General features: G+C 40.1%; 1 protein-coding gene across 2 annotated transcripts in view; it reads left to right on the plus strand.

The window, feature by feature from the left end:
- ABCC4 (ATP binding cassette subfamily C member 4 (PEL blood group)) overlaps positions 1-24,759 on the plus strand; it is a gene marked incomplete at both ends in the record, with an annotated part of 145,879 nt that overhangs the window by 76,273 nt on the left and 44,847 nt on the right. For both annotated transcript variants that reach the window (XM_084279539.1, XM_084279540.1), the window contains one exon: positions 8,392-8,471. In XM_084279539.1, the coding sequence (XP_084135665.1) occupies positions 8,392-8,471 (80 nt within the window). The remainder of the gene's footprint in view (positions 1-8,391; positions 8,472-24,759) is intronic.

Below are 24,759 nucleotides of genomic sequence, written 5' to 3' on the forward strand. Positions count from 1 at the left end.
CCCCTCCTCTATATATACTTCTGGTTCAGTTGGACTTAAAAATATCTTGTTGCTTCTGTTGCAGCACAGCTTAATTTTTGCTGTATACTACATTTTGGAAGTATATTAGAGTTAGTAGCTCAGTTTTAGGTTTTTATGTGTTTCAGTACGTTTAAATGTAGATTTTACTCATGAAACTCAGGATAATTTAAGATAGTTCCAGTGAATAAAAGTGAGTTTTAAAGGTGTGGAAAGGTTATTTAGAGCTTAGCTTCTTTGTTCTGGTGATCGTCATCACACAATTATGTATGAAAGGTTTACTATAAATCCAGGGGTTGGTAGGAGAAGAGCAGGTGGGCAGGCAGGTTTCTGCTTTAATAGTCAGTCCAGTTATGAAGCATAGGTGTAGTTTTGTACTCAAGTTAGGGGATAAAACTTTATATCTAGCCAGAAGTTTGTTCTTTTGATTCTGATTCTGATTTCCACAATAAATTACAAAAGAAAAAAAAAATCTGTGAGTGTTAATTATTGTGTAGGAGTATCATTGCAGGCATCAATAATTTGGAAGTTCCTAATGAATATATTATCCCAGATCTATCATGCTTTTGTAAGAGATCATTTTGTTAGCAAGTATAATACAGCACTGATGTTAAATTCTGTTGTGCAAATTCTGTTGGCTGCTGAAATTGTGGTCAGCTTGGTTAATTGATGATGATGTGTAATGTGAAAGCAGTTACAATGCAGAAGGTATTTTGAGATTTCTCATGAAAACCATTTGAGAAGGAAGGAAAGTTACACTTCCCTCCCCCCCAATCAAGATGTTTTTCTTTGTGTCATTCTGTTCTAAATGAAGACTTTATATATCCTCTCTGCATTTTATTGTGAGGAGAAAGACTTTGGCTGGTGATAACAGCTGTTAATACACGTGCTTTTCTGAGTACACCCAGGCAAAAAGACAAATCAACTGTACCACATAATTTAGCAAAGGGATAGGTCAACTTCTGTGGACCTATTTTGATTTTCTGCAGGCAAGGCAACTCTCATTGGTAGGTCATTAAAGTGTGTTTCTAGTGGACTGGAAAGCTCAAGAAACAACTGTACAGTTAAGATCAATGTATTCATACTAGGTAATGTAGATGTCTCCATCAGTGGTAAAAATAGAAATACATTTGCAAAGGAGCCTGTTTTCCATCCTTATCTCTTGTCATAGTTATCCGTCTTTCTTTAAATCCTACACTTAAAAATAAGATCAAACGCAGTGTGCACGTTTTCTTCTCGTTTGCTGACTGTTCTCCTGTTTGACAGCGGTCGTGTAAAAAGTCCTTTTCAAGTAGTAAATTAATTTGGATAGAAGGCATCCCACCTGAATTCATTACATGCTGGCAGTTTAGATAAATGGATATTATGATCTCAGCATATTTTGGCCCAGCACCACTGTGCCCATTTGCAAATGTCTAAGGAAGTGATAATATTCCTGTCATTTTCAGGCTGCTAAAGGAAAAAAAAAGGGGGAATTTATCCTATAAATATTTATATTTATAGGATGCCTGTGGGGAAGACAGTAATGCTGTATATGGCAGTTTGTGTGGACATGTGGTGCTAAACGTATATTAAAAAAGATAACAGACCTATTGACGTTTCTTTGTAGAAATATGGAAGAAAAGCCAGAGTAGATCAGTTATTGACAGCTATGCAGGAGATGCATTTCCAGATTTCTTTCTGAAGAAATATTTCACAAACTTACAATTCCTTTCAGAGTTGGTAATCCATCTTTAGTTATTTTGTTGATTTCATAGTTGTATTTTACAAGGTTGATGTAATGTCTGCTTCCTGCCAACATTTGATATGGACAATCCACTTTGTTGCTGCTTTGATGAAATGGAAGGCTGCTTGTAGTTGCAATACTTTTTTTTTTTTTCTTTTTTTCTCTCTTTTTTTTTTTCTTTCTTTCTTTTTTTTTCTGCGTGTGTGTGTGAAGTGAGCATGGGTAAAGACTTATCAGTCACTGAGTGCTGTAGCTTCCCAGCAAGATACGTGAGGAGCTGTCGATTCATAACCACAGACAGAAGGGGAAACATTCAGTGTAGTTAAATCAATGGGTGTTTAAACCTACCCAGTCCTGTGCAGTTGTTTCTTTTATTCCTACTTTTTGAGTGTGCTTTCGTTACCACATACGCGCCTCTGAGCATTATTTTACTACTATGTGTATGTTTCAAATCACTGTGGCGTTACAAGCTGTAATAGGGACTGTTGGGAGTACAGGGTTTCTCTCTTTTGGGTAAGCCTGTACGTATACACAACCTGAGGCACAGAGTCTGTGCCTGCCTCTCCGGGGCTCGGTGGGGTAAGGGGGTGATGAAACCTTGGTCACCTTGGTCAAGTGGTGCCTGGGCAAGTGATGTCAGTAGCAGGGTGGGGGCTTCCCCTCCTCACTCAGTAAAGTAGATAGCGGTGAAGTGTGCGCTTTGTACTCTCTAACTTCAGTCCCTCTAAATTAAAGCTGTCTGGGAGGAGAAGAGCACCTCTGTGACATGACAGCCTTCAAGCAAAGCTCAGCCATGGTTGGGGTCGCTTACATTTAGTATGACCCAAGTACCTTCTTGAACCCATTTGGTTCGAGCTGCTTTCAGGCGAGTTTCGGCAACTTTGCAGCAAGGAGTGGGAGAGAACAGTGCTTCGTTTGTTAACTTTTCTTTGTGGAGACAGGGCAGTAGTGGGGAAGTGCTCCTGGCTTTGCTCTTGCAGAGCACATCAAGAGGTTTTGAATCTATTTCCCCCCCCCACCCCGGTAAGCGCAGTGTACTCGTATGTGAAAAAGGGAATCTAGGCCAACTGCCGTGGAAGGAGTTTGTGTTAGTATGCAAAGCAGTATTTATTAATAACATTTGCCTATTGAGCTAAAGTGATGCAATTAAAATTCCCTGGACTGAGGGTTAGCTTGATCTGAGGGTAGAAAAATTCCCAGAGCATGCACCCATATGCACACAAACACCAGTGGCCAAAGCTTTCTATCCTGAGCAGGACCTTTCGCATCTCCAGAGAGGCAAATCAGTTGACTAGAGAAGTAGCAACGAAGTATTTCTGTGTCCTGTAGTGAAACACCTGAGGGTAAAAGCTCTGTAAACTTTGCAAGGTATATATATATAAATTGATCTGCCCACTTGGTGCTGTTACCCAGAAGTATTTCAGTGAATGCCCTGGCCAACATACTATACTAGAAATGTCAAATACGTTTAGAAATAACGTCCTGCTGCTCTTAAGGTCCTTGATGTTTGGAATTTAGGTTGCACAACACCAAATGCTATTGGTGGCATTTGGCTGTTCCAGTGAAGGTTCCTCGTTTCTTGTTTAAAAAAAAAAAGAAAATACCTTTTCTTTTCTGGTGTTTACATACTAAGTGTTGGTTCAGTTTGGATTATATTTCTTTCATCGTGAAGTATGTATAAACATTTTAAATAGGTGTGGCACACTGTCAAGTGTTTTCATTATTGGGATGATAGGTTTGAATATCTGTTCCAGAGTATCAGCAGGCACCTGCAGAAGCAAAGTGGGTATGTAGCACCTGAACACATTCTGATTCATGCAATTAAAGCAGTTTACAGAGTGAGGAAGAAAAGAATATCACATACTGAGGTTTGATGTCTTTTTTCATGGAGAACAAAAGAGGTTTGCTTCTTTCACTTCAAGTTTAGCCTAACTATTGTGTAGTGGAGGAGGTTTAATGAATCATTGTTTAACTTTGATACTGCCAAGTATTTGACCATTAAATAGTCTGAAATGTGTACATAGCACTTTGGTGACAGACCCTTATTTAACTGTGATTAATTGGTATTGAATAGTTATTTAATTACTTTGGAAGAAATCTAACAACAGTGTGTGTTCTGATTAAGTTATTTGATGTAAAAACAAACACAGGACTGCTGAAGAGAGCACGTTTTGCAGCTTGCTACTGATGCTGCACACCATGTGGAAGCCTGAGAGTGATTAAAACAGCAGATAGTAGTCACAAAATTTGATGCTGTTGTAACATTAGTTCTGGTTTTCTTAAAACACTTTTTTTTTTTTGGTGGTGGTTTCATGAAATTTCCTTTGCCTTGAAAGTTTTAGTTTCAGTATTTTCTTCTTGCTTTTGAAGCCCAGGCTGAAACTCACTGGGATAAGTAAAGGGAGCAAATATCAAGCGAGTTGAAAATTTTGATAAATTAAATATACTGGACTAGTTTGAAGAATTAGTGTCTCATGGCATGTTTCTCTGTCACAGAAATGCTTGCTTAGGGAACCTGGGACATTGAGAAGTATGAAGTATGGTGAGAAGGCAGTGTTGATTGTCTGTAGATTTGGGAGAGAAGGATATTAAAAGCTTTGGACAGAGAAAAATATATTGGGGGGGGCAGGTGGGGGTGGTGTTTGGATCCTGCCCTTCTTGAATAGCAGGTGCAACAGTTCCTTTAATTTGAAGAACCATCCCAAAAGATAGATTTGCAAACTAGTATGAACTGCAGTCTGTAAGCCTTGTGAGTCCTGACTCAAGATGGCTACTTTAATATCTGGAATGTTTTCTCTTGCATGCTTGGTAATACATAAGCAAGCCACTGATTTACGGTGCTTCCAGTAAGTGGAAACAGTTGTTTCTTCATACCTTGCGAAATAGAACTCATTTACTTGTAGACATCCTTATAAATGTAGCAATCGCTTTGGATGCAACATCCTGATGGCTATGGGGCATTTTGTGGGTATTTCCAAGGCGCAGCACTTCTGCTTGGAGGTGCATTGCTCTCTCTGGTATATGGAGAGGGAACTTGCTTGCTTTAGTGGGTTACTGTAGCTTGTTTCTGTGTAGGGCAGAACGCCAGTTCAGTTATCGCCACATGAACAGCATCTGAAGTACATCTCCAGCCTGAGTTTTCTCTTACACAGTCACTGGAGTAATGTCCCTGAAAACCAGCATCAGCAAAAATGGGGCTAAGGCTGGTGGTTTGGTCACTTGCTTTTAAAAGTAGAAAAGCATTAATGGTTGCTGGATTGATTTTAGGGGAGGGAGATGTGGACCTTTTAGCAAGAAGCGAGGTATTTCTGTAGGCTTAATGACTTCAGGTGTCACTTTCCAGAATTACTATGTGCAAGTCCTAAATAGACCATAAATTACTTTTTTCAATAACTTGAAAATTCAAAAAAAAATAAGATCTGCTAGCACAGATTCACTTGTCTATTTGGGAGAGAGCTGATTCATGTCCCCACTGTTTAAATTGCTTAAATTGTATCAGGTGGACTGTAAAAGGTTGCAGTTTTCAAGGTTTGTCCTTTTGGTATACCATTTCTTTTGCTCACTCATAGTTTAGTCCATGTCATTTTACAGAATTACTCTATTTACATTTTAAAGAGGATTAGGCAGATTAAAAGATGTACTCATGTTTTATCGATAATGTCAGATTAATTTCCACTTTCCCAGTGGCAGCTCGCAGCTCTGTCAGAACAGAGTCTATAGAAACACTGTTGTACGTAATGATTTCATAAGGTGATTGCCAAAAATACAGTCGTGGCAATTAATTACCAGCTTGGTTACCAATGGGAACTGGAGTAGTTCGTGGTTAGGGGATATATGGAAGAGAGAGTAAGAGCAGAAGATTACTGAGGCCAGCTCAAGTGAGTGAAGTTTTCATTCATTACCGTGTTCCTCAAAGAACTTCACTGGCAGAAGTGTTGTTGTAGAGAAGAACATTGCCACAGTTGCTCTTGGTGAGCAGAGTAAACGCAAGTATCCTTGATATCTATGCTGACTTTCTACCCCCAGCAAAGCACCAGGACAGATCTGTATCATGCTTGCAGCCTAAAGCGCTTCTTGTTGCAACACTGAACCTTTCTCAGGAAATGGTTGGAGTTTGTCACAGTCCCCTGCTGAGCTCTTCTCTGTGTTACCCAGTGTTAGGATGTGTGGGAACAGTTCAGAGTTGTGTCAGGAGGGTTCAGACTGCATGTTATGAAGCATTTCTTTACTGAGAGGAGGTCAAGCACTGGAACACACTTCCCTGGGAGGTGGCGGATGCCCCAAGCCTGTCAGTGTTTAAGAGGCATTTGGACAATGCCCTTAACAACAGGCTTTAACTTCTGGTCAGCCCTTGAAGCGGTCAGGCAGTTGGACTAGGTGACTGTCCCTTCCGACTGAAATAGTCTATTCAAACAATTGCAAAAAAACCCCAACCCAAACCCAGGCTTGAAATCTGCAAAATTTTTCCTTGAGCAACTTTAATGGGTGATTCTTCAGTAGAAACCTCAGGGGAGGGAAATAAGGGCTGACCTCCAAGCTACTGCCAGAACTGAAATTCCTTTTGACAGGAAGCATTTTGTAATGGCTTCTCTCCTCTGGCCCTTAAGGCCTTGTCCATACTGTGGAAAAGTAAGCACAGCACTTTCTCAGGAATGAGTTTGGATGTGCTTTTCCACTTGTGGGATGAGGGAGATCAGGAAGGCACCGCTTGGTTCCTGGAGGTGCCAGCTTTGAGCTGACCTGCACTGCGGCCATGGAAAGCAACCAGCCCGAGTGACCTTGTCATTGGTGGGTCTCGCAGTGTTTTACGGACGGGCTTGGCACTGCCACCTCCCCTCGTTCTGCCCCTGACTCTGTAGAATTATGCGAGGTCACTCTGGAGACAAGATGGTTGCTTATACCCTGAAGCCCCCATCCCTTGTGCCATCTTTTTTCCCTGCTCTGCTCCTCCTGGACAGGCCCCTTGGGAATGTCCCATCAGAAAGAAGCGTTTAACGTCTTTTGAATGATTTTCTTTTGCCAATGGAGTCTTGTTCCATTTGAAAGTAACCTGAAATGTTGTATTTTGAGATGTTAAGAGGTCTTAGCTAAGGCATTCATGCAGTAGTGCTAGACCATTCTTCCATGACCAATCTCTGCATAAGGAAATCACAGGAAAAGACTTTTTTTTTTTAACTGTCTGGGAGTTCCTTCTGATGTATCTACCCCAACATAAAATAAATGAAAGGGAATGTCCCTAGCTGCCATTCCCTGTAGAAACAGATGAAAGAAATTTTGCTGAGCCTTGTGCTACTATATAACCTTCCTTTCTGCATGCAAAGCATAAAAATAGGATGAATCCTACTCTTGTCTGCCTAAGTAACTGCCTTTGGTAGTAAAGCACTGCAGAACAAGCTGTTTGCTACCAGTATCTCTCTTCAGAGTTGTGTCCTAGGCCTGAGGAGAGGATGTTTTGCATGTTGCTTGGTGTGGAACAAAAATTCCTTTAAAAAAGAAATCAATGTTATGCAACAAAACTCGTAATGCCGAGACAGCTATGAACAGAAAACCAGAATGATGGTTGCCACAGAAGTTACTTTAGTTAATGCTCTTATCTCTGAATTATGTCTCCAAGCGTTCCATGGAAACTTCAAATTTAACTACTTTCAGTTTAATGAGCTCCTTTGAAAAGAAAGAAAGGAAAAAAAGAAGAAGAAAAAAAAAAGTAGTACTTTGTTGCCAGTGCAATAAATGTGTTTGTACCAGTTAGAAGTAATAACTGAATCAAGATAGATGTAGATAAAAAAGCAATGCAAATGCATGTACGGGCATTACACACCTTAGAAAGGGCCAGGTTCCCATCCTTAGTTTCACCTCTTCCCTGTCAAGTAGAGGTATCGATTGATAAAGATGTTACTCCACTTATGGATAGCAGCATTGGGACTTCAGGTATTAAAAGAACTCTTGCTATAGCTGATTTTTTTTTTCTACTCAGAACTTGAGAACATAGTAAAATGTAAATGCCTCACTGACAGCAGATCAAAAACTGTTTTATTGGTTTAGTAAAAATGAGGATTGTTAAAGTTTTGAACACAAAGCTGCATGAATGCATACCTTTTTTATCTCAGAAATGCCTGTGATGTGAATCCCTGTATAATGGTGAAAGGGTGGGAACAGAAATACTGGGATGGATCAGTTAGATCAACTCTGATCTATCTGGTACACAGGTGAACTAGTGAGTTTCAGTGAAGGTTAGGGGCAGATTCTAGCTGATGTTACTTGGCGAAACTTGGATTGAGTTCTCTGAACTGTAAACCTTTACCTGCAGACCTCGAGCATACAAAGTATCTGTTTCACCTGTTAAATTCTATTGGACCAGTATCTTCAAAGCCAGTTGTAATTTTTTCCTAGCAGTTTAAGTAAAAGTTTTGTATTATCGGATGAAAGGCATTTGTAAAGAAGTATTATTCTTCAAAATGTACTGCAGTGGTTGTAAAAGATCCCCTTCGTGGTGGTTTTGAAAAGTGCCTTTTTATGTTTAGATTCTAGCCGCTTCCTTTTCATTGTTACTAAAATGGTGAAGTATGGTGTCTTTCAGATAATTTTGATATTTTAAGGAATTATATTTACTTTCTGCTTCTTTTTCTTCTCCAACCCTGTTTCTGTAGGAAGGATCCTGAATCGTTTCTCCAAAGATATTGGCCACCTGGATGACTTGCTGCCGTTGACGTTTCTGGACTTCATGCAGGTAATTCATTTGCTGCTGTCCAAGTCTTCGGCGCTGCGTTCCGAGTTGAGGTTCCTGAATGCTTTGGTGAAGATCTGCTGTTTGCTGCAGACGTGGTGGCTGAGTTGAATGAAAGGACTTGTTTGTGAAAGAAAGGTGCGGTTGAAATTTAATGTGTCAGTAGAAAGCTGACATGAGTAATAACTGGCAGGTAGGAGTGGCTATACACAGCTCGCTATTATGTCAAGATTTCAGTTCGTAGTAGCTACATGCTTGGTAAATTGCTCCTGATTTGCCTCCCAGCGATCTGGCAAGCTTATTGCTGTTATAAGAAATATGTCCATAGTAAAGAAACAATCAACTCACATGAAAAGATAGCACAGATTAACCTAATTACGTGTCTACTTCCACAAAGAATCAAGTGCTTACCACACCATTTTGGATTAAAATAGGTGTGGCTATTTACAAAGAAAAGATTAGTAGTAATAGGGTGAATATAATAGCCTTAATAGGAGCAAGTGAAATAAGTTGCTGCAGACAAGAAAGATGGACAAAGCACTAAGATTTTGATGATGATGAAAGGATAAAGGATTATATATGACATCAAGGTAATTTTTCTGTTGCAGTTGCTATTAATCTTCCTTGTAAAAAATTGCAGAAGAATGAAGCTGCAAAAAAATTGATTGTACTGTATCAAAATAACATGAATCACAGAATACACAGAATCATGGAGGCCAGAGAAAGAAACGATCCCCTTAGATCAGACCTGTCATGCTCAAGTCAGAAATGTTTATTAAGGTGCTGTGGCTAACTTTGCTTTGTCTCTGAGAGAGAACTTACTTAGGATCTAAACCTTATTTGGAATTCTTCAACAATAAACCAAAGGCATTTTGGGTTGAGCAGTTTAATCATGTTGTTAATGCTGAACTCTTGAAAATAGAGGAAGGGGGGAAGTCATTCCAAGGAGGGAGTAGAAATTCTTTTAAGATAAAGTTTTTTTCCTCGTTTAGTGAAGTTGTTGAGGTGTGTATTTGTTTTTCAAAGGATGGCAGTGCCACATGTCATTTAGGGGAAGAAAGGAAGGTGATGTATTTTAACAGTTGAAACAGTTGGGATTTTTTTATGAGTTTTGGAGTTGCTTGTAGTGAATATTAAGATTTTGTATTCATGGGCCTGAACAGATTTCTTCTTTCTGCAACATGAACATCTTTCTACACAAATACTACTTGTTTGGTACTGTTTATACAGATCACAGATTTTCTTCAGTCTTATTAATAGTCGTGTTAGACAGAATATCTTGCTTTATTTCTGATCTCTTGGGACAACATATACATGCCTTTTTTTTTTTTTGGCTGGAAGCTCAGGCTGTCCTGAAATCCTTATCCTCTTCTCTCAGCATAGGATTTATGTCCACAAAATCAAAACCATCTCTACTACCTAGTGCTCCTTGACCATTAGACTGAGCAATGCAGAGGGGCTTGTCCCCTTTACAGCAGACTGTACATATGTTCGTGCTGTGTACTGCTCACTAACAGTTTGAGATAAAATGATTAACCCTTTTCCTGAGTTCTGTGCATGTGAAACAGCAGGAGAGTTGTGTTGCAGCCCACTTGTGTGGTGTTTATATGGCAAGAAACTGAGTGGGTGTTTGGCATGCCCCGGCATGCAGTTTAGAGGCATTTGGAGTTGTCTGAGGATGCAGAACTTGTTGGGGAAAAAAGATGGAGAAGCCTGTGTAAGCAGAGGGAGCCAAAATTGGTGTGGTCTTGTCCATGCTTCCTTCTGAGAGCAGACACTGAAGCAAACTGTCTTGAGAATTACACTCTTTACTTTTTTTTTTTTTTTTTTTTTACCCCTTGGGGAAGCCAAGTGGTTTGCTCCAAAAGAAAGCTAAGGAAGGAGCTAACCTGTGTGCATGGCACATACAGGGGACTTCATTAACTGCTAGCAAATTGGAAAACCTACTTATTTTACCAGTGTATCGATACTTGAGGCTGCACCTGCTTACCAAACTTAACTGGTCTGGAATGAAGGCTGTTGCTCTGGATGTGATTGCTTTCTTCTTTCAAGCTCCTACGCTAAACTGTGTTTTGTAAAACATTTCCCCTCATGTTGATTGCTTTGCATGCTTCTTAAGTTGGCTATTGAGTAATTTATCGAGCTCTAAAGTTTGTATTTTAAGTGAAAAGTTTTGCTTTTCAGAAAAAAAAACAAAGTAGAAGGTACATGTCCAGTGTACCATTGAAAAGATTCTGTCCTGACTCCCTGGTCCTATTTGGTATCAGGAAAAAAAAAATTAGGAACTTAACGCTGACTGCTGATGTGCTGCTCTCCACAAGAGAAGAGTACTTCCTTCTTGGCAGGTTTTCTAAAACTTGCTGTTCTTGATCAGCAAGCTTTTTTGGTTAGTGGATGCCTTTTGAAATTCAATAGCAAAGATGTGATATTTATTTTGAAGCAGCACAGATTTTAACAAAGGATAACTGTTATCAGTTATGATAGAGATCTTTTGTCACTTGTTTTGTTTGCAGGTGTCTTTTATAAGACTTGGTATAATCCCTTCAGGAAGAAATATTTTCTCCTTTCTAAAAACAGTATTAGCTAAATATAAAAGCTCTGATCCCAGCCATTGTTGCTGATTCTTTGAGAGACATTTCCCAACATTCATTGTCTAAATGGTTGTCAGGAGGAATCAAGTGAAACTTTATTAAACAATGCAGTAACTGGTTCATCTTACTTTGTGTGTAGAAGCTTTTCTTGAGCGGATTTGCATTGAAGAAGTGGTCCTTTTTCTACGTTATTGCCAGGATCACTGCGAAGCATTCCACCCTTTTACTCTGCTGGCAAGGGAGTGTATGATTTCTGTACGGGTAACTGCAATGTGATTGGACACCCAAAAGCTACAATGAGCCTATTTAAATACCTGTAAATAAATAATTAACGCCTGCTCATTGTGAGAATTTCATCATTACGCTGAGTACAGCTTTTAAGGCAATTCTAAAAACTGGTAATGTCCTTTTTTAGAGTGCCTAATAAGATTTATACACTGCACTACAGTCATAATGAGCGTGATTAGTCTAGACAGCTATACTGGATGAAAATTAATTCCTTGAACTAAAAGAGTTGATTTTTCTTCCATCTTCCATTGAGTCGGCAAAGGAGAAACAGTGGATAGTCACTGTAGGCTTACCTGTTAAAGCAGAAGTAGCAGGTGTGTGGCAGGCACAAAAATGCACCTTAGACCTCACGGATTCTTCATGACTAGATTCTGTAAAACTGTTGCTTTGCAGTAGCTCCCAAAGTAGCAAGTCTCACTGTGTTTAAAGCTTCTTGCCCACCTTTTTTTCTTTGGTTTTAAGTTCACCAAAATACAGCACACCTGCCTTCAGAGAGACATGGGGCAGGAGGGGCAGTCCTCAGTGGGAGGGGGCAGTCCTATTTTTTTTTTTTTTTCCTTCCTTCCTTCTTAACTCAGGAATTTTAACAGTGTGAGATGTGTCACGTTAGTGCAGTTGACTTACTGTTTTGTTGAAGTTACTGCTGTATCCACAAGATAAATAAATAAAAAATGTCTTTTTTATGAGAGCGCATTGTATGACTACGTGGCTGTTGAGCAGAACTCAGTGGGTAGATGTGAAGTATAAAAACTGAGAAGAAACCACTGGTTAAGTTAGGCACTTCAGCTGAGATATCTTTAATGGTCCATTTGCAGTCCAGTTCAAAGGTCATTAAAGTAAAAAATAAACTTTTCTGCAGTCTAAGCCTGGGCCTTGCCTTCTGTAATGGATTCTGGCTGCCCATAAGGTTCCTTACCAGCTCTCCTAAAAAATAAAATGAAAAGCAATGCTGTGTTCACTCTGATACTTGTTACTTCTACTAAATGTGGCACCAGATATGCTTGTAAAATGAGGTAGCAGTTATTGCTTGTTGGTTGATTCAGGTAGTCAGAAAGCTGAACGAACTTCCTTGGTGAAGATGGGGTTATTTGGTTGGGTATTTTTTATGTCAGCATGCGTATTTTTAATTATGTGCCATAGTACTGTCAGCCTCCTTAGCCTCAGCTCTTCACCTCCACTTCTTTTTCCTATCCTGAGTTACATTTTTTGTCAGGTGTTTTCCAACCAAGTTACAGCTTCCTCGGGTAAAGGACTGCTTGTGTGAAGGCCATTACTGTGTTTTAAGTCTTTCTAAGAGGATTTAAACATCTACTTCATTTTACATATGTATGCTTTATTTTATATATTTGTTAGTTTAATCAGAGGACAGGCTTGACAACAGCCTCAAAGAGCTTCCCAAACACAAATAATTGCACAAATGTTTTCTTTAGTTGGTGCAAACTTGATCATCCTATAAGTCCAAAGGGACTTGTGAAGTCAGGTGGTTTTTCAGATGCTGTTACTTAATTTTCTTAGGCGCCTCTGAAAACACCAGCTGATTCACTCAGTGTTAAAACTGAGTTGACTCGGTTGTTCCTCCTTCCTGAAGTTCTGTGAGAGTACAAGGTTCTGTTGATGTGGAGTTTGCTTGTAGGTTTGGGGCTTCTAGTTTAAAGTGACATGGTGAAAATGGATAGCAGTGCCTCTCTCAACTCAGCACTGACAAAACACACCGTATTAATTTTGTAAAAGGCCAGTTAAAGGGTAGAATAAAAGAATTTAAGGAGTGTGTACTAGGAACTAAGAATCCGATCCATTTAAGAGTATTTTATGTACATTAGCCCAGATCTTCCAAAGTGATCAGTATTTTCGATGCTGAAATATTTTTGAGACCTTGTCAAAGGCTTGATTTTAGTACCTAAATCTCACTTCAACTGGAGATAGATACACAGAGGCTTAACATCTTTAAACTGTGGTCTCAGGTGGTGCAGGATGAGTACCCAAACTAATAAGCTGCAGGTTGAAAATTAGGTCTGTAGACACTGAATACATAGGGTGGTGAAATGTATTTCATTTTGTTATTTGTTAATTATGATGATAAATTTTAGAGAGGTGTTTTTCTCTGTTGTTTCTTGCCCTTTTAATTCTTCACTGATCTTATTACCTGTTAACGGAGTTGATTTTCTGCTTTAGTTTCTAGTGAATTTGAGTAACTTAATGTGATGGCCCCCTTCATTTTGATTCCTTACCCTGTGTTGGACTGAGGGAGAGAAAAAAAAATCACGATCTGTTTTGTTTCTGGAGAACACTGTGAACATGTGAACTATCTGCAGCTGCCCTTGGAAAAGGGCAGTGATTTATTGAGGAAAACTGAATTGCAAAACCTTTTTCCTCCCCAAAATCAACAGCTTGACTGAGTTTAAATAACTGACTTTTCATTTCCTTTCATCACACACAAAGACCTAATCCTGAGACTACTTGAGCCACCAATGTAGGCTGTGGCTGAGACCACCACTGAATGTGCCATTCCCTTCTCACCACACACAAAACACATTGACTGCAGCTTTATGAAGTGAAAATGCTGAAGAAAAGGAAAATGTGAAGGAGGTGTCCACAGTCATTTCTTTAAAAAAAAAAAAAGAAAGAAAGAAGAAAAAAAAGAAAAGGGGAAAAAAAAAGCTGCTGCATCTGGATATTAGGAACAAAAAGTGCCTCAGACTGGAATAATAGCTTGGGTCACTTGCTTTCGTATGTGCACAAGAGTGGAACTGCCGCTCCTTGTTTCAGTACCACTGACCCCTGCATTTTATTGTCTGAAGATGTCAGGGAAAGTGTGTAGAAGGAATTCCAGGATCTTTTAGTTTAACAATGACGTTGTTATTTTGTGATTTCTCTGAGAGATGGGGTCCTGGGAGGTTTGTTGTGTTGTTTTTTCCAGTTTAGTTAGGTTATGTATGTATACATCTGTGAGTTTGAAGAGATAGCTTTATTCATTGAAGAACAGGGTTTTTTTGGCGTGTTTGCATGTGTGTGTTTAAAATATGATCATAAATATATTGTGAGAAAATAACCTGTTGTGGGGGACCTCTGTTAAATGTCAGCATGTTCTCTTTAGCCTGGTATGTAGAGCAGACCTGTGTCATGGAGACACCTTTTGGTTTCCCTTCAGCTGAATACCAGTAGTTTTGCTTGATGGTTAGATCACAAGGTTCTGCAGCTCTGCTGAGATTTAAATGAAAAACAAAAAAATTAAAAGAAAACCCAGTTGCCTGGTGGCACTTGACTGCTGAAATCTTACAGAACTTCTGTGGAACAGATGTTCTAACTGTACATTTCCAAGATGTGCATGTTCTCAACAGTGCATATTCTTAGTGCATAATGAAAGACCAAGAAAACCTTAAAGAAAGATAATAGATGTATATTTTTATTGGTTATTTCTGAGTTCTAATTATAATTAAAAAATAATTTTTGGTGTCATCATTTCATATTTCTACAGGCTTTCAGTTTTGCTGTTTTCTTTGAAATAAAAAGGAGCTATACAATGTGTTGTTAAAACCAAACAAAACACTGTCCATCCTGACTACCTGGCTGCCATCATCCTACCTCCCCATCCCCCCAAAAAATAATAGAGGGAAGGGAGGTTGAGGAGGAAGAGGATGCTTTGGTTGCACAAGTCTCCAAGGCTAATATGCAGGAGCTGTGAGTTTAGCACAGACACTTGTTGAAATAATGCTGTTCTTTATTGACTGTTCATTCCTCTGTCCTTGAATGCCTTGATTGTTAAATCCCAGTAGACAATTAGTCTTCTTGATGGTGACCAGCAGTGGGGATAATCTACGCCATAGCTATTGCTGGTCTTTACTCTGTACCTGTCATCACATCCCTTTGAATGTAAGGGTGAGTGTTTTGCATAATACAGACTGTGTATTATTCAGATGGAGGGCAGTATATGTATAGGATAAAACATATAAAGTCTGGAGTTGCTGCTAAGAGGTGGATTCTTTCTTATACGTGGACCTTCGCTTTCTAGGGAAGGCTGAAGTTCTGGCCTCACTCAGCAGGCATATGGAATCCAGTCCAGTCATTTCCCACCCCCCTTTTTTATTTTCTATTTACATTAGTGCATGGAATTTTTATCTCAGTAGGTAAGCATGTCATTCCCCACATATTAGTGTCAAGGAGACAGGTATCATTGCAGTAACAAATGTAATTTGTGTGGGAACATAACATAACTTTTTAAATAATTTAGAGTTTGTATTTACTTAGTATTAGTAAGAATTGATTAATCTAATTAGTCTACAATTGACTAATTGTATCTAACAAGGGAAGGAAAATAAAATAATACTGAAAAATGTGATTTCATTAGCTTTTTGTCATCTTCCCTTTTTGTGCTTGCCACTTTCCTGCCCTTCATATTTTACTTAACTCTCTTCCTTTTAGGTTTTATAGTTCTCCATTTATGTGGTAAATGTGAATACCTTTGTTACTGGGCTGTTCCTTCTGTTTCCTCAATGAAGTGTGGAATACTGATGTTTCCAATATAGTACTTGGGGATAAATAAAGCTAACTTTCACTTAGTGGAATCCTGACTTCTCTTTATCCAGAACACGGGAACATCATGAGATGCCGTCTTCCTCTTCTTTTCTCTAACGTTATGCACATATTGTGGGTTAGTGGTAGGAAGACAAAAACGTAGTTTTTCTTGCAGTATTTTGGTATGTCTTGGCCAAAACCTGTAAATATCAAATTTCAGTAGGTTTAAGTAGTTTCTTCTCCAAATTAGCTTCTCTGTTTTCTTCTTCAGGTCACTCTCAGTACTTTTTCAGCGACTAGAGCACAGGACAGTTGTATGGGAGTCCAGTGTTTGTGGTTTGGAAATATCCCCTCTTTTGGTTAAGGTGGAATTTGTAAAAGTTCTGGAGGGAGATTCCATTCATCCTGGTCTCTTTAAATGTATGTTGGAAGGTGTTCTCTTGTTTGCTTTTCGTTTGTGACACTTGGCAAAGAAATACTTTGATGTAAGAGAACTTATATTCTGTAGTTTTCTCCTTTTTTTTTTGGTCCAGCTTTCTATATATACAAGACTTTGGCTTTTAATGTCAGTGGGGATTTTTATTTATAAGCATTTACCTGACTTTAAGCATTATTGAAACCTTTAACGTCTGTAGCTCAAACTGGTGAGTGTTTTATGAGATTTCTGGAGATCATTAACATTTCTAACACTTCACAGTAGCTAGAAATCTTTTAATTCTGCTGTCAGTCATAGACTGTAACAATCCTGTTGCAAATGGTGATAAGTACAAATTGTCTAGATTGCCTTAAACTACTGATATGCTGTAGATAGGACAATGTGTGCTTACAAATAAAGCAGAAGTTCACTGTTCAGCAAAAGAACTGGAGATTTCACTTTTGATTCAAGAGCAAAGCAGCAACTTGGAGGTAATTTGAATTACGAAGTCATATAGTTGGCCTGTGTGTGTTAAATCATTAGGTATATTTATGCCCAAGACAAACATGTGGGACAAGGAATTATCTCTAGCAAAAAAAAGACCATATCTAATAAAAACATGCTGTCAGGCTTTCATGTGCATCTCATGCATGATGTAAGAGAGGGGTTTTTTGCTGAAGCAAATACTGTGCCTGCCTGGTGAACTCTACAACCGATTTGAAATTCCAGATGAGTTTGCTCTTCAAAAACAGAGGCTTCAGTGTGGGCAAGTTCATACAGCAAAATATGAAAGTTCAGCTGGGAACTGAATGCCAAATTGTGACTGGAGAGCTTATACCTCTTTGTGTTACATCTACCTTACAGGATAGTTTGGTATCACTTAAAAAAAAATAAAATAATTTGGATTTCACTCTTGAAACAGAAAAATTTGTGTGTTGAAAAAGGTGCTTTCAAGTAGGTCATAATGGCTATTCCTGCACTATGTAAGAATAGGATGCTGAGTGATTGCATTTGCTTCCACAGTCACATCCCTAAATCTTGTTTTCTTTGGGTTTTTTATTGGGTTTTGAAATGAGTCTAACATTTAAACAAGCAGAGCGTTCTTACTATGAAAGTCATTTGTGTGCTAAGGTAATGGGTTTAGAGTTTCCCTCCTACAATTGAAAACGTGCTGCCTTTGGTACCCAATTCAATTGTTGATCCTTCTCTTAAATATAATACTGAGAAAAATAATTTTTCATTCTTCTCCTCAGTAGAAAGGCTGAATTTTGGGACTGGGCCAGTTTATCAGTTAGTTAACTTTGGTAAGTGTGTCTCGCTTGATGATTTGTGATAAAGGTATGAAAAGTCTTCCTGATGGTCTGGGAGCATATGTGTAACAAAATGTGAATGAGCATGTGCTTACCACAGGAAACAATGCTTGTTCTCTGCCAAGGATGTTTCCTTTTACTACTTGGGATGCCAGTGGGTTCTGTACCTGCAGGGAACAGCGGAACGGAGTCAGATCTGATGGTGGTGCTGATTAGCTAAAATGTGGTTGCTGAAAATGTCAGACCACCAGTAAGCTTCCTGGAGCTTGAGCGATCACTGAACAGCGTGTAGTGCTGAGGAGCTGTGAGTCGAGTTTGTTTGGAATAGGTGTCGTGGTTTAACCCCAGTGGGCCTGTAAGCGCCACACAGCTCCTCGCTCGCCTCCCCCCTTGGGAGGGAATCAGATGAGTGAAAGTGAAAAAACTCAGAGAAGATATAGACAGTTCAATAGGTAAAGCAAAAGCTGCACACACAAGCAAAGCAAGACAAGGAGTTCATTCCTCATTTCCCATGGGGGGACAGGTGTTCAGCCATCTCCAGGAAAGTAGGGCTCCATGGCTCCATCATGCCTAACAGTGACTTGGGAAGGCAAATGCTGTCACTCCAAACATCCCCCCTTCCATCTTCCTGCAGCTTTATATGCTGAGCATGACATCATTTGGTATGGCATACCCCTTTGGCCAGCTGTCCCAGCTGTGTCCCCTCTCAATTCCTTGTGCACCCCCAGCCTACTCACTGGTGGGGTGGGGTGAGGAGCAAGAAAAGGCCTTGGCTCTGTGCAAGCACTGCTCAGCAATAACAAAAACACCTCTGTGTTAGCAATGCCGTTACCAGCACAAATCCAAACCATAAACCTGAACTAGCCTTTATAAAGAAAATTAACTCTATCCCAGCCAAACCAGCACAATAGGAAAGTAGTATTTTGTAACCCTTTCAGAGTGGCAATGCTCTGGAGAAGCTTGGAACAAAACCCCAGAGACAGGCTAAAAAGCATTTTTTTTGTGTGTCTGATATGAAAAAGTACACCCAGAGAAGAACAGAAGGTCAATTTATTTATTTCAGTATCTGGTGCTGTAGTCATTAATATTTTTTATAGTTTTCATTTAACTTGAGCAGAGGGGCTTCTGTGGAACTTACAGAAGTACTAGTACTGTGGTCAGTCCACCTAAAAATAAATATATGAATAGTTTATTTTGAATAGCAAGAATGAACAGTCAAATGCTTAAAAGCTTGTAATAGCTGTAAGGCTGAAGAGCTGTTCCTGAAGAACTGATACTCTCTTTAACAGAAGAGACCACAGGTCAGACATAGTACAAAGCTTTTAAAGCTGCTGAAAGACCCAGAATTGACTTCTGGCAAAAAAGTTAAAGCTTGGCTGAGGAGAAGAGGTCATGTGGTCGAAAATGAGGTATCCTTGGGAAGCGCAGGGGGTTGCTTTGCCGTTATAGCCATGAGGGACAAGAGGCCTGAGGCAGGAAAGGCCATATAGCTCAAAGCCAGAGCAGCAGAGTGGACAGCAGCATCTGTGGTAAGAAAAAACTTGCTAGGCATTTGGAATAATGGTGGGAAATAACACACAGCATGGATGATAAGCTTAGGATAACATCATCATTAGCTCAGAGGAATTCCTCACAGGAACAGCGGACAGTATTTTAGCAGGCAGGTGAATGGACTAGGCCATAAGAACATTAGGTAAGGCCAGGCAGGGTCACAGCAGTTGTCTGTCCAAGAAGGTCAGTGGTCTTTCCCCAGCAGCAGCAGTGGGAGATTCTGTCTGGGGAGAGCCTGGGAACCTGGCTGCTTTCTGTTGTCCTTTCCCTGTTTAGTTACCTCAGCATTCACAGTTTTGTACTGGGGGGGGGAGTGGGGGGGGGGAGGAGGGGGTGTGTCAAAAGGTCTATCCCTTCCCAGTCCTTTTAATACTCATTTTTTCCATCATTTTGTATCAGCTTGTATGACTGCCTTCTGCAGCCTAATAGCTACAGAAATAGATAGTAGATAGTTCTTGATTATTATCATTTTTTATTTTGTTCTATGTGTGCCACTTCTATGGAAAGGAGGCGATGGCCACTGAAAGAAAAAACTGCTTTTAGGAGGGTGTGAATTGGGAGAAGATCAAGGATAAATATTGGTGAATCAGCCACTGCATATAAAGTGCTGAATATATAAGCGAAGAACAAAATGGGAAACACACTGTTTGTAGTAGTGTTAATTATGGAATTAAATATTTTGATTTCATCAGGGTGTGTGCTCATTGGGGCTGTATTGGGCTGACATAGCCAGGTAAAAGTTTTGGAGATGGCTTCTAAGGGGTAGGAGGGAAGCAGAAATAGTCGAGCCGTTCTTTAGCTTCCTTTTAAAAATGCCGCTCACTTGGCAGAGGAGACACAGAAATGAATTGTTCTGGGAACCTTGAAGCAAATGCAAAAGCCAACAAAGTGATCCCACTTACTGGTGGTGCTGCTGCTGGTGGGGGTGTTGGAGTCCTTGTTTACACAGAAATCACAAAACTCCTAAATTAATATAATGGAAAGGGATGCTTTCCGCTACCTGAGAAGAAGAGTAACTCTGGGAAGGTTGGGTGGTGCCAGACGTTTTTCTGTATTGTTTCAGGCAGGTTCTGGCAAGAGCTGTTCAGAAAACAAAGCATGTGTGTATGCATGTTCTACACTCTCACTGATTAATGCTGTTTCCTCAAGCTACCATGTAAAATTATGCTTGGCATCTGAGGTGTTCCACAGGAAGATATAACATATTTGTCATGGTACAAAGAGTGCTATAGTTTATGTGAATAGGTTTCGTGTGCCTGCATTGGGGTTTTTGTTCCATGGGAGAAAAACAGCATAAGAATACAGTCAGGGACTGCTGACATTTACAGGAGAAGACCACCACTGCTGAACATCAAAGTGTATTCACTTTTTATATCATTTTAATAGGGAGATCAGCATAAAACTATGACTAGCTCCATATTAACTGCAAGGAGAGGACCTCACACTTTTATATAGATTCTTACTGCAAAGTTGTGCACTGCTGCCCAAATCCCTGAAAACACTTTTGTGGAGAAGTGCCTAGTAGGTATGAGGTGCAATAGAAGAAGAACATTTGAGGGGAAAAAAAAAAAAAAACCCTGTGAAATTTAAGGTGGTCCCCACGTTTTTACTGCTTATAAATACAAAACTACGTTGTCCACAGGCATTTACAAGAATAGGTGTTGGCTCCATCCTTTTTTTTTGTGTGACAGTGTTGGTTTCCATGTGCAGAGGGTATGAACAGGAGCTGCTGCAGACAGAGATGCAGAAGAGGAGCCATAGCTTTGGCTCTCATAAAATCTTGTGTTTCCATTAAAAAATCTGTATTAGCTGGAAGTAACTTAGCTTCCCTGGCCCTGCCAGGAACATAATGCAGATTTAGGAACATAATGCAGAGTTTTAAAGGACGAGGATTTTGAATGCCTGGCAGAGTCATAAAGTCCAGAGCTTGATTATGGATCTGTTTCTAAAGCATCAATATCTGGAAGTCTCAGACAACATAGGGACTGTGGTTTTTGGGGGGGGGGTGGGGTGGGGTGAGAGCTGCTGCTGGGATCAAGACCTGCATAAAATAGCTAAGCCTCTTGGCCCATGGTGCTCAGAAAGCCTATTTCTTGCCCCTTGTTGTAGGGTAAGAGATTAGTGATGACAGGATGCTGTTTAAATACAACAGGATGGTGGCAGTGCTTGTTAAGGAACAATTGGACAGAGTTTGCCATGATGTTGAACAAATACTAAGGCTTCTTCTCACTTCATGGTAAAATGCATGCCAAATCAAATGAGTGAGCGTGTTGGTGGAAAACATTTGCCTGGAAGAGCTAAGTGTGTGCTTGCTCACTTGGAATAACAGTGATCTAGGAAGACTATGCTACAGAGACAAGAAGAAATAAAAGGTAACAACGTTAAAGGTGTGATCAGGAGTTTTGAGTGTATATCTGTGGTATTTCTGGCAGACATTTCGGCCCACTTGCAGTGACACACAGATTTCATCAGGTAACCTCTTGTCGACTGATTGCAAAGAGCAGGATTCTGAGACAGTAAGACAGGCTTGCTGTTTTTGAAGGTTTTAGAGCAGGCAATATTTAGGTGTTACTTTTTCCTTTCTCTGAAATGACAATTTTCAGTTCTTTCTCAACTGTGTCTTTGTATTCCAAATTTTCTCATGAATACACGTTTTGCTGAAGCTGTATTGCTGTTGAGTGAGAGCTGTCATTCCTGTCAAGGATTGCTCTCACCAGTTGCTTCAGAAAAGGACCACATGTTTTTTTAAATATTGGAGTTATATGCAGCACTTTTTCTCCTGTACTCATAAGTCCTCACCACTTTTTCACTTAAGACAAATCTGTTCCTGAGAGCTTGATGCAAGCAATATTATAAACAGCCATATGTATTTTTTTGAACCAGTTCCAAAAGAAAACCCATACATCTTATTAAAGACACAACTGTGTGCCTCAACTCAACCTCTTTCATAGAATCATAGAATGGCCTGGGTTGGAAGGGACGCCAAGGATCATAGAGTTCCAACCCCCCTGTCACAGGCAGGGCCACAAACCTCCAGGCATGATCTAGACAAGGTTGCCCAGGGCCCCATCCAACCTGGTTTTACTCACCTTTAAGTGAGTAAAATGGAGTAAAGCTCTTTTTAATCCTATTTTTATAGGATTATAGGACAGGGATGAAGGGTTTCTATCTGGATGTTTCATGTTGGTTTGGTTGGGTTGGGTTTTTTTTTTTGTAATAAAGGAGCAAAAATTGGAAAAAATGTATGTCGTGGTTTGCCACGCTGCTCTGGATGCAACTGGCTTGAGTGAAGTGTTTATCACCGTGAGCTGCTCTTTGCAGTGTCCCCTCCCCAGGGAAGCTTGTCCTCTGCTGTGCCAGTGTGACCAGCCGGCTCTGCGGCTGCGCTTTAGCAGAGCGGCGGCACAGTCAGTCCAAACAGTCTGGTTTGGAAAAGTGTGGTTAGGGGGAAAGAGGGGAAAAAAAAAAAAAAAAGGGAAGTGTTCTAGGAAAAAACAAATGTCAAAACCAGCTTAGGGATTGATTGTGCATGCAGTTATTTGGCAGAGCCAACGAGGAAACAGCTTGAGTCAGGGGGAGAGGAGGAGGAAGAGTTGATGCCAAACAAGTGTGAACAGAGTGGGGTTTTGTAGTTTCTTGACCTGGCTTTACTTCAGACAGCATGGCCTGGCTGACAGTACCCTAAATTAATGGAGTTAAGGGTGCAAACTTGAAATCCAGGGTATGTACGATGTGCACTGTTTCTATTATTAAATCAGAATGGCTTTGTGGCCATAATCCTTGGGAGTGCATACTGGATGGATGTGCCATCCCTGGAGGTGTTCAAGGCCAGGTTGGATGGGGCTTTGGGCAACCTGGTCTAGTGGAGGGTGTCCCTGCCCATGGCAGGGGGTTAAGTGATTTTGAGATCTCTTCCAACCCAAACCATTCTGTGACTCTATACTGGAGTCCAAGGAGCAGGAGTTACGAACAGGGGCAGGGTAGATGTGTTTGACTTCTGGTTAAATATTGGTAAAACTAGTCCTGGATCCCTGCAGTTCTTCGGTAGAATTTGACTGCAAATTCAGTCATCAAACTTTTAAGTATCTGCTTGTTGGGGTTTAGATGCTTACTTTGCTGTAGTCAGAGGGCGTGTAGTCAATACAGTTAGCAGACTCTAGAGAAATATTCAGCTACAGGGTCACAAGGTATCAATTTAAAGGGTAGACAAATCACTTTCTAAACTTCTAAACTAAGACAGGAGTTTCATCGTGTAGGTCATATGTAGACTCCCACATTAAGGTTTCTGAGTCTCAGATCCCATCCCTTGGGATCCTACAAGGTCACCAGCTGCAGGTCGAGAATGGTGTGGTTCCTGTGGTACTAGGTACTATATCGTAGCTGTCAAACCTATGTGGTATGACTGGCATTGCAAAACACACTAGGAACTTACAGACAGGGAACTGCATGGTACCCCTTATATTTTATAAGAGATGCTGAAATACATTGTAAGATCCGTTTAAAAACAAACAAACAAAACTGCATAGCTTCTTTTTTCATTACAGGAGAGGATGGAAGACCCCAAAGATCTGTCTCTTGAGCTTGTTAGAGAGAAGGCAGGAGAGGTGTTTTATAGGTACTTTCTTAAGTACCCACTGGAGCAAAGTGCCAGCAGACCTGAGGGGTTCATAATGGTGTTCTAGATGAAGGCCAGGTGCCCTTTTCAAAGAAACACTTAAGCCAAACATGAATGGAGCTCTGGGTATAACCAATAGGGGGAAGGGCAGTGATCTATAGGATAGAAGGGTAAACATTCTTATGAGACATCTTGAACTCTAAATTTTACTTTTGCATTTTTGTCCTCTCAGCTTTATTAAATGATTTCAAATGGCTTACAGTTTGTGGTGCTTAAGATTTCTAACAGTATATAAATGTATAGTTTCTGCAACAAGGGAAAGGCTTATGGCTCGTGAGCTGTGTATGGCTGATAGCTTGCAATTCCCATGTTTTTCTAGATTTTTTTCTCGTTTTTCTTTACCTCACATGAAGTGCTTTTCTCTAGTGTGATTGTGGTAGAGAAATACCTTGCTCTTCCCAAATTAAGAACTCTTTAAGATGGAAACTCCAGGAGATCGCTCTCAGCACCTGTAAGAAGTATGAGTATGTAGGTCATCAGAAGATGAAGGGAAAGCACTTGTTTCGCAAGTGAATGTGCTGATCAGAGCATTCACTTCCCCAGAGGGTTATAGGAGGGTATGCTTGCTCCAGTAAGACAGGAGATATCTTGAGGAAAAATAAGCATCCAGTGAATGGAGTGACTGAATAAAGCATGATGGAAATCTCTAAAGACTCTTGCAAGCAACAGGATGACTCCAATGAAACAGCACATGCTTTTCTATACTCAAGGGACAGAGTATGTGTAATCTGTGAGTGGGAGAGTCTTCTTTCTCCAGGGAAACTGAAGCAAATTTAAAGGTGCACAATGGACTATATGGCTCCAGTAGAAAGAAAATCAGATTTCTCCCTTCAGATCCTTGCAGTTTTGGTAGCCTGTGCATCTGTTGCCTTTTGTGTGAGGTGGCCGTGTTTCCAGCACTGTGCAGGCTAGCTGTAAAATGTAATTAATCAGCTCCTATTTTTTTGTA

This window comes from Gallinula chloropus (genome assembly GCF_964237585.1).
Source record: "Gallinula chloropus genome assembly, chromosome: 1".
In the NCBI taxonomy this organism is placed as follows: domain Eukaryota; kingdom Metazoa; phylum Chordata; class Aves; order Gruiformes; family Rallidae; genus Gallinula; species Gallinula chloropus.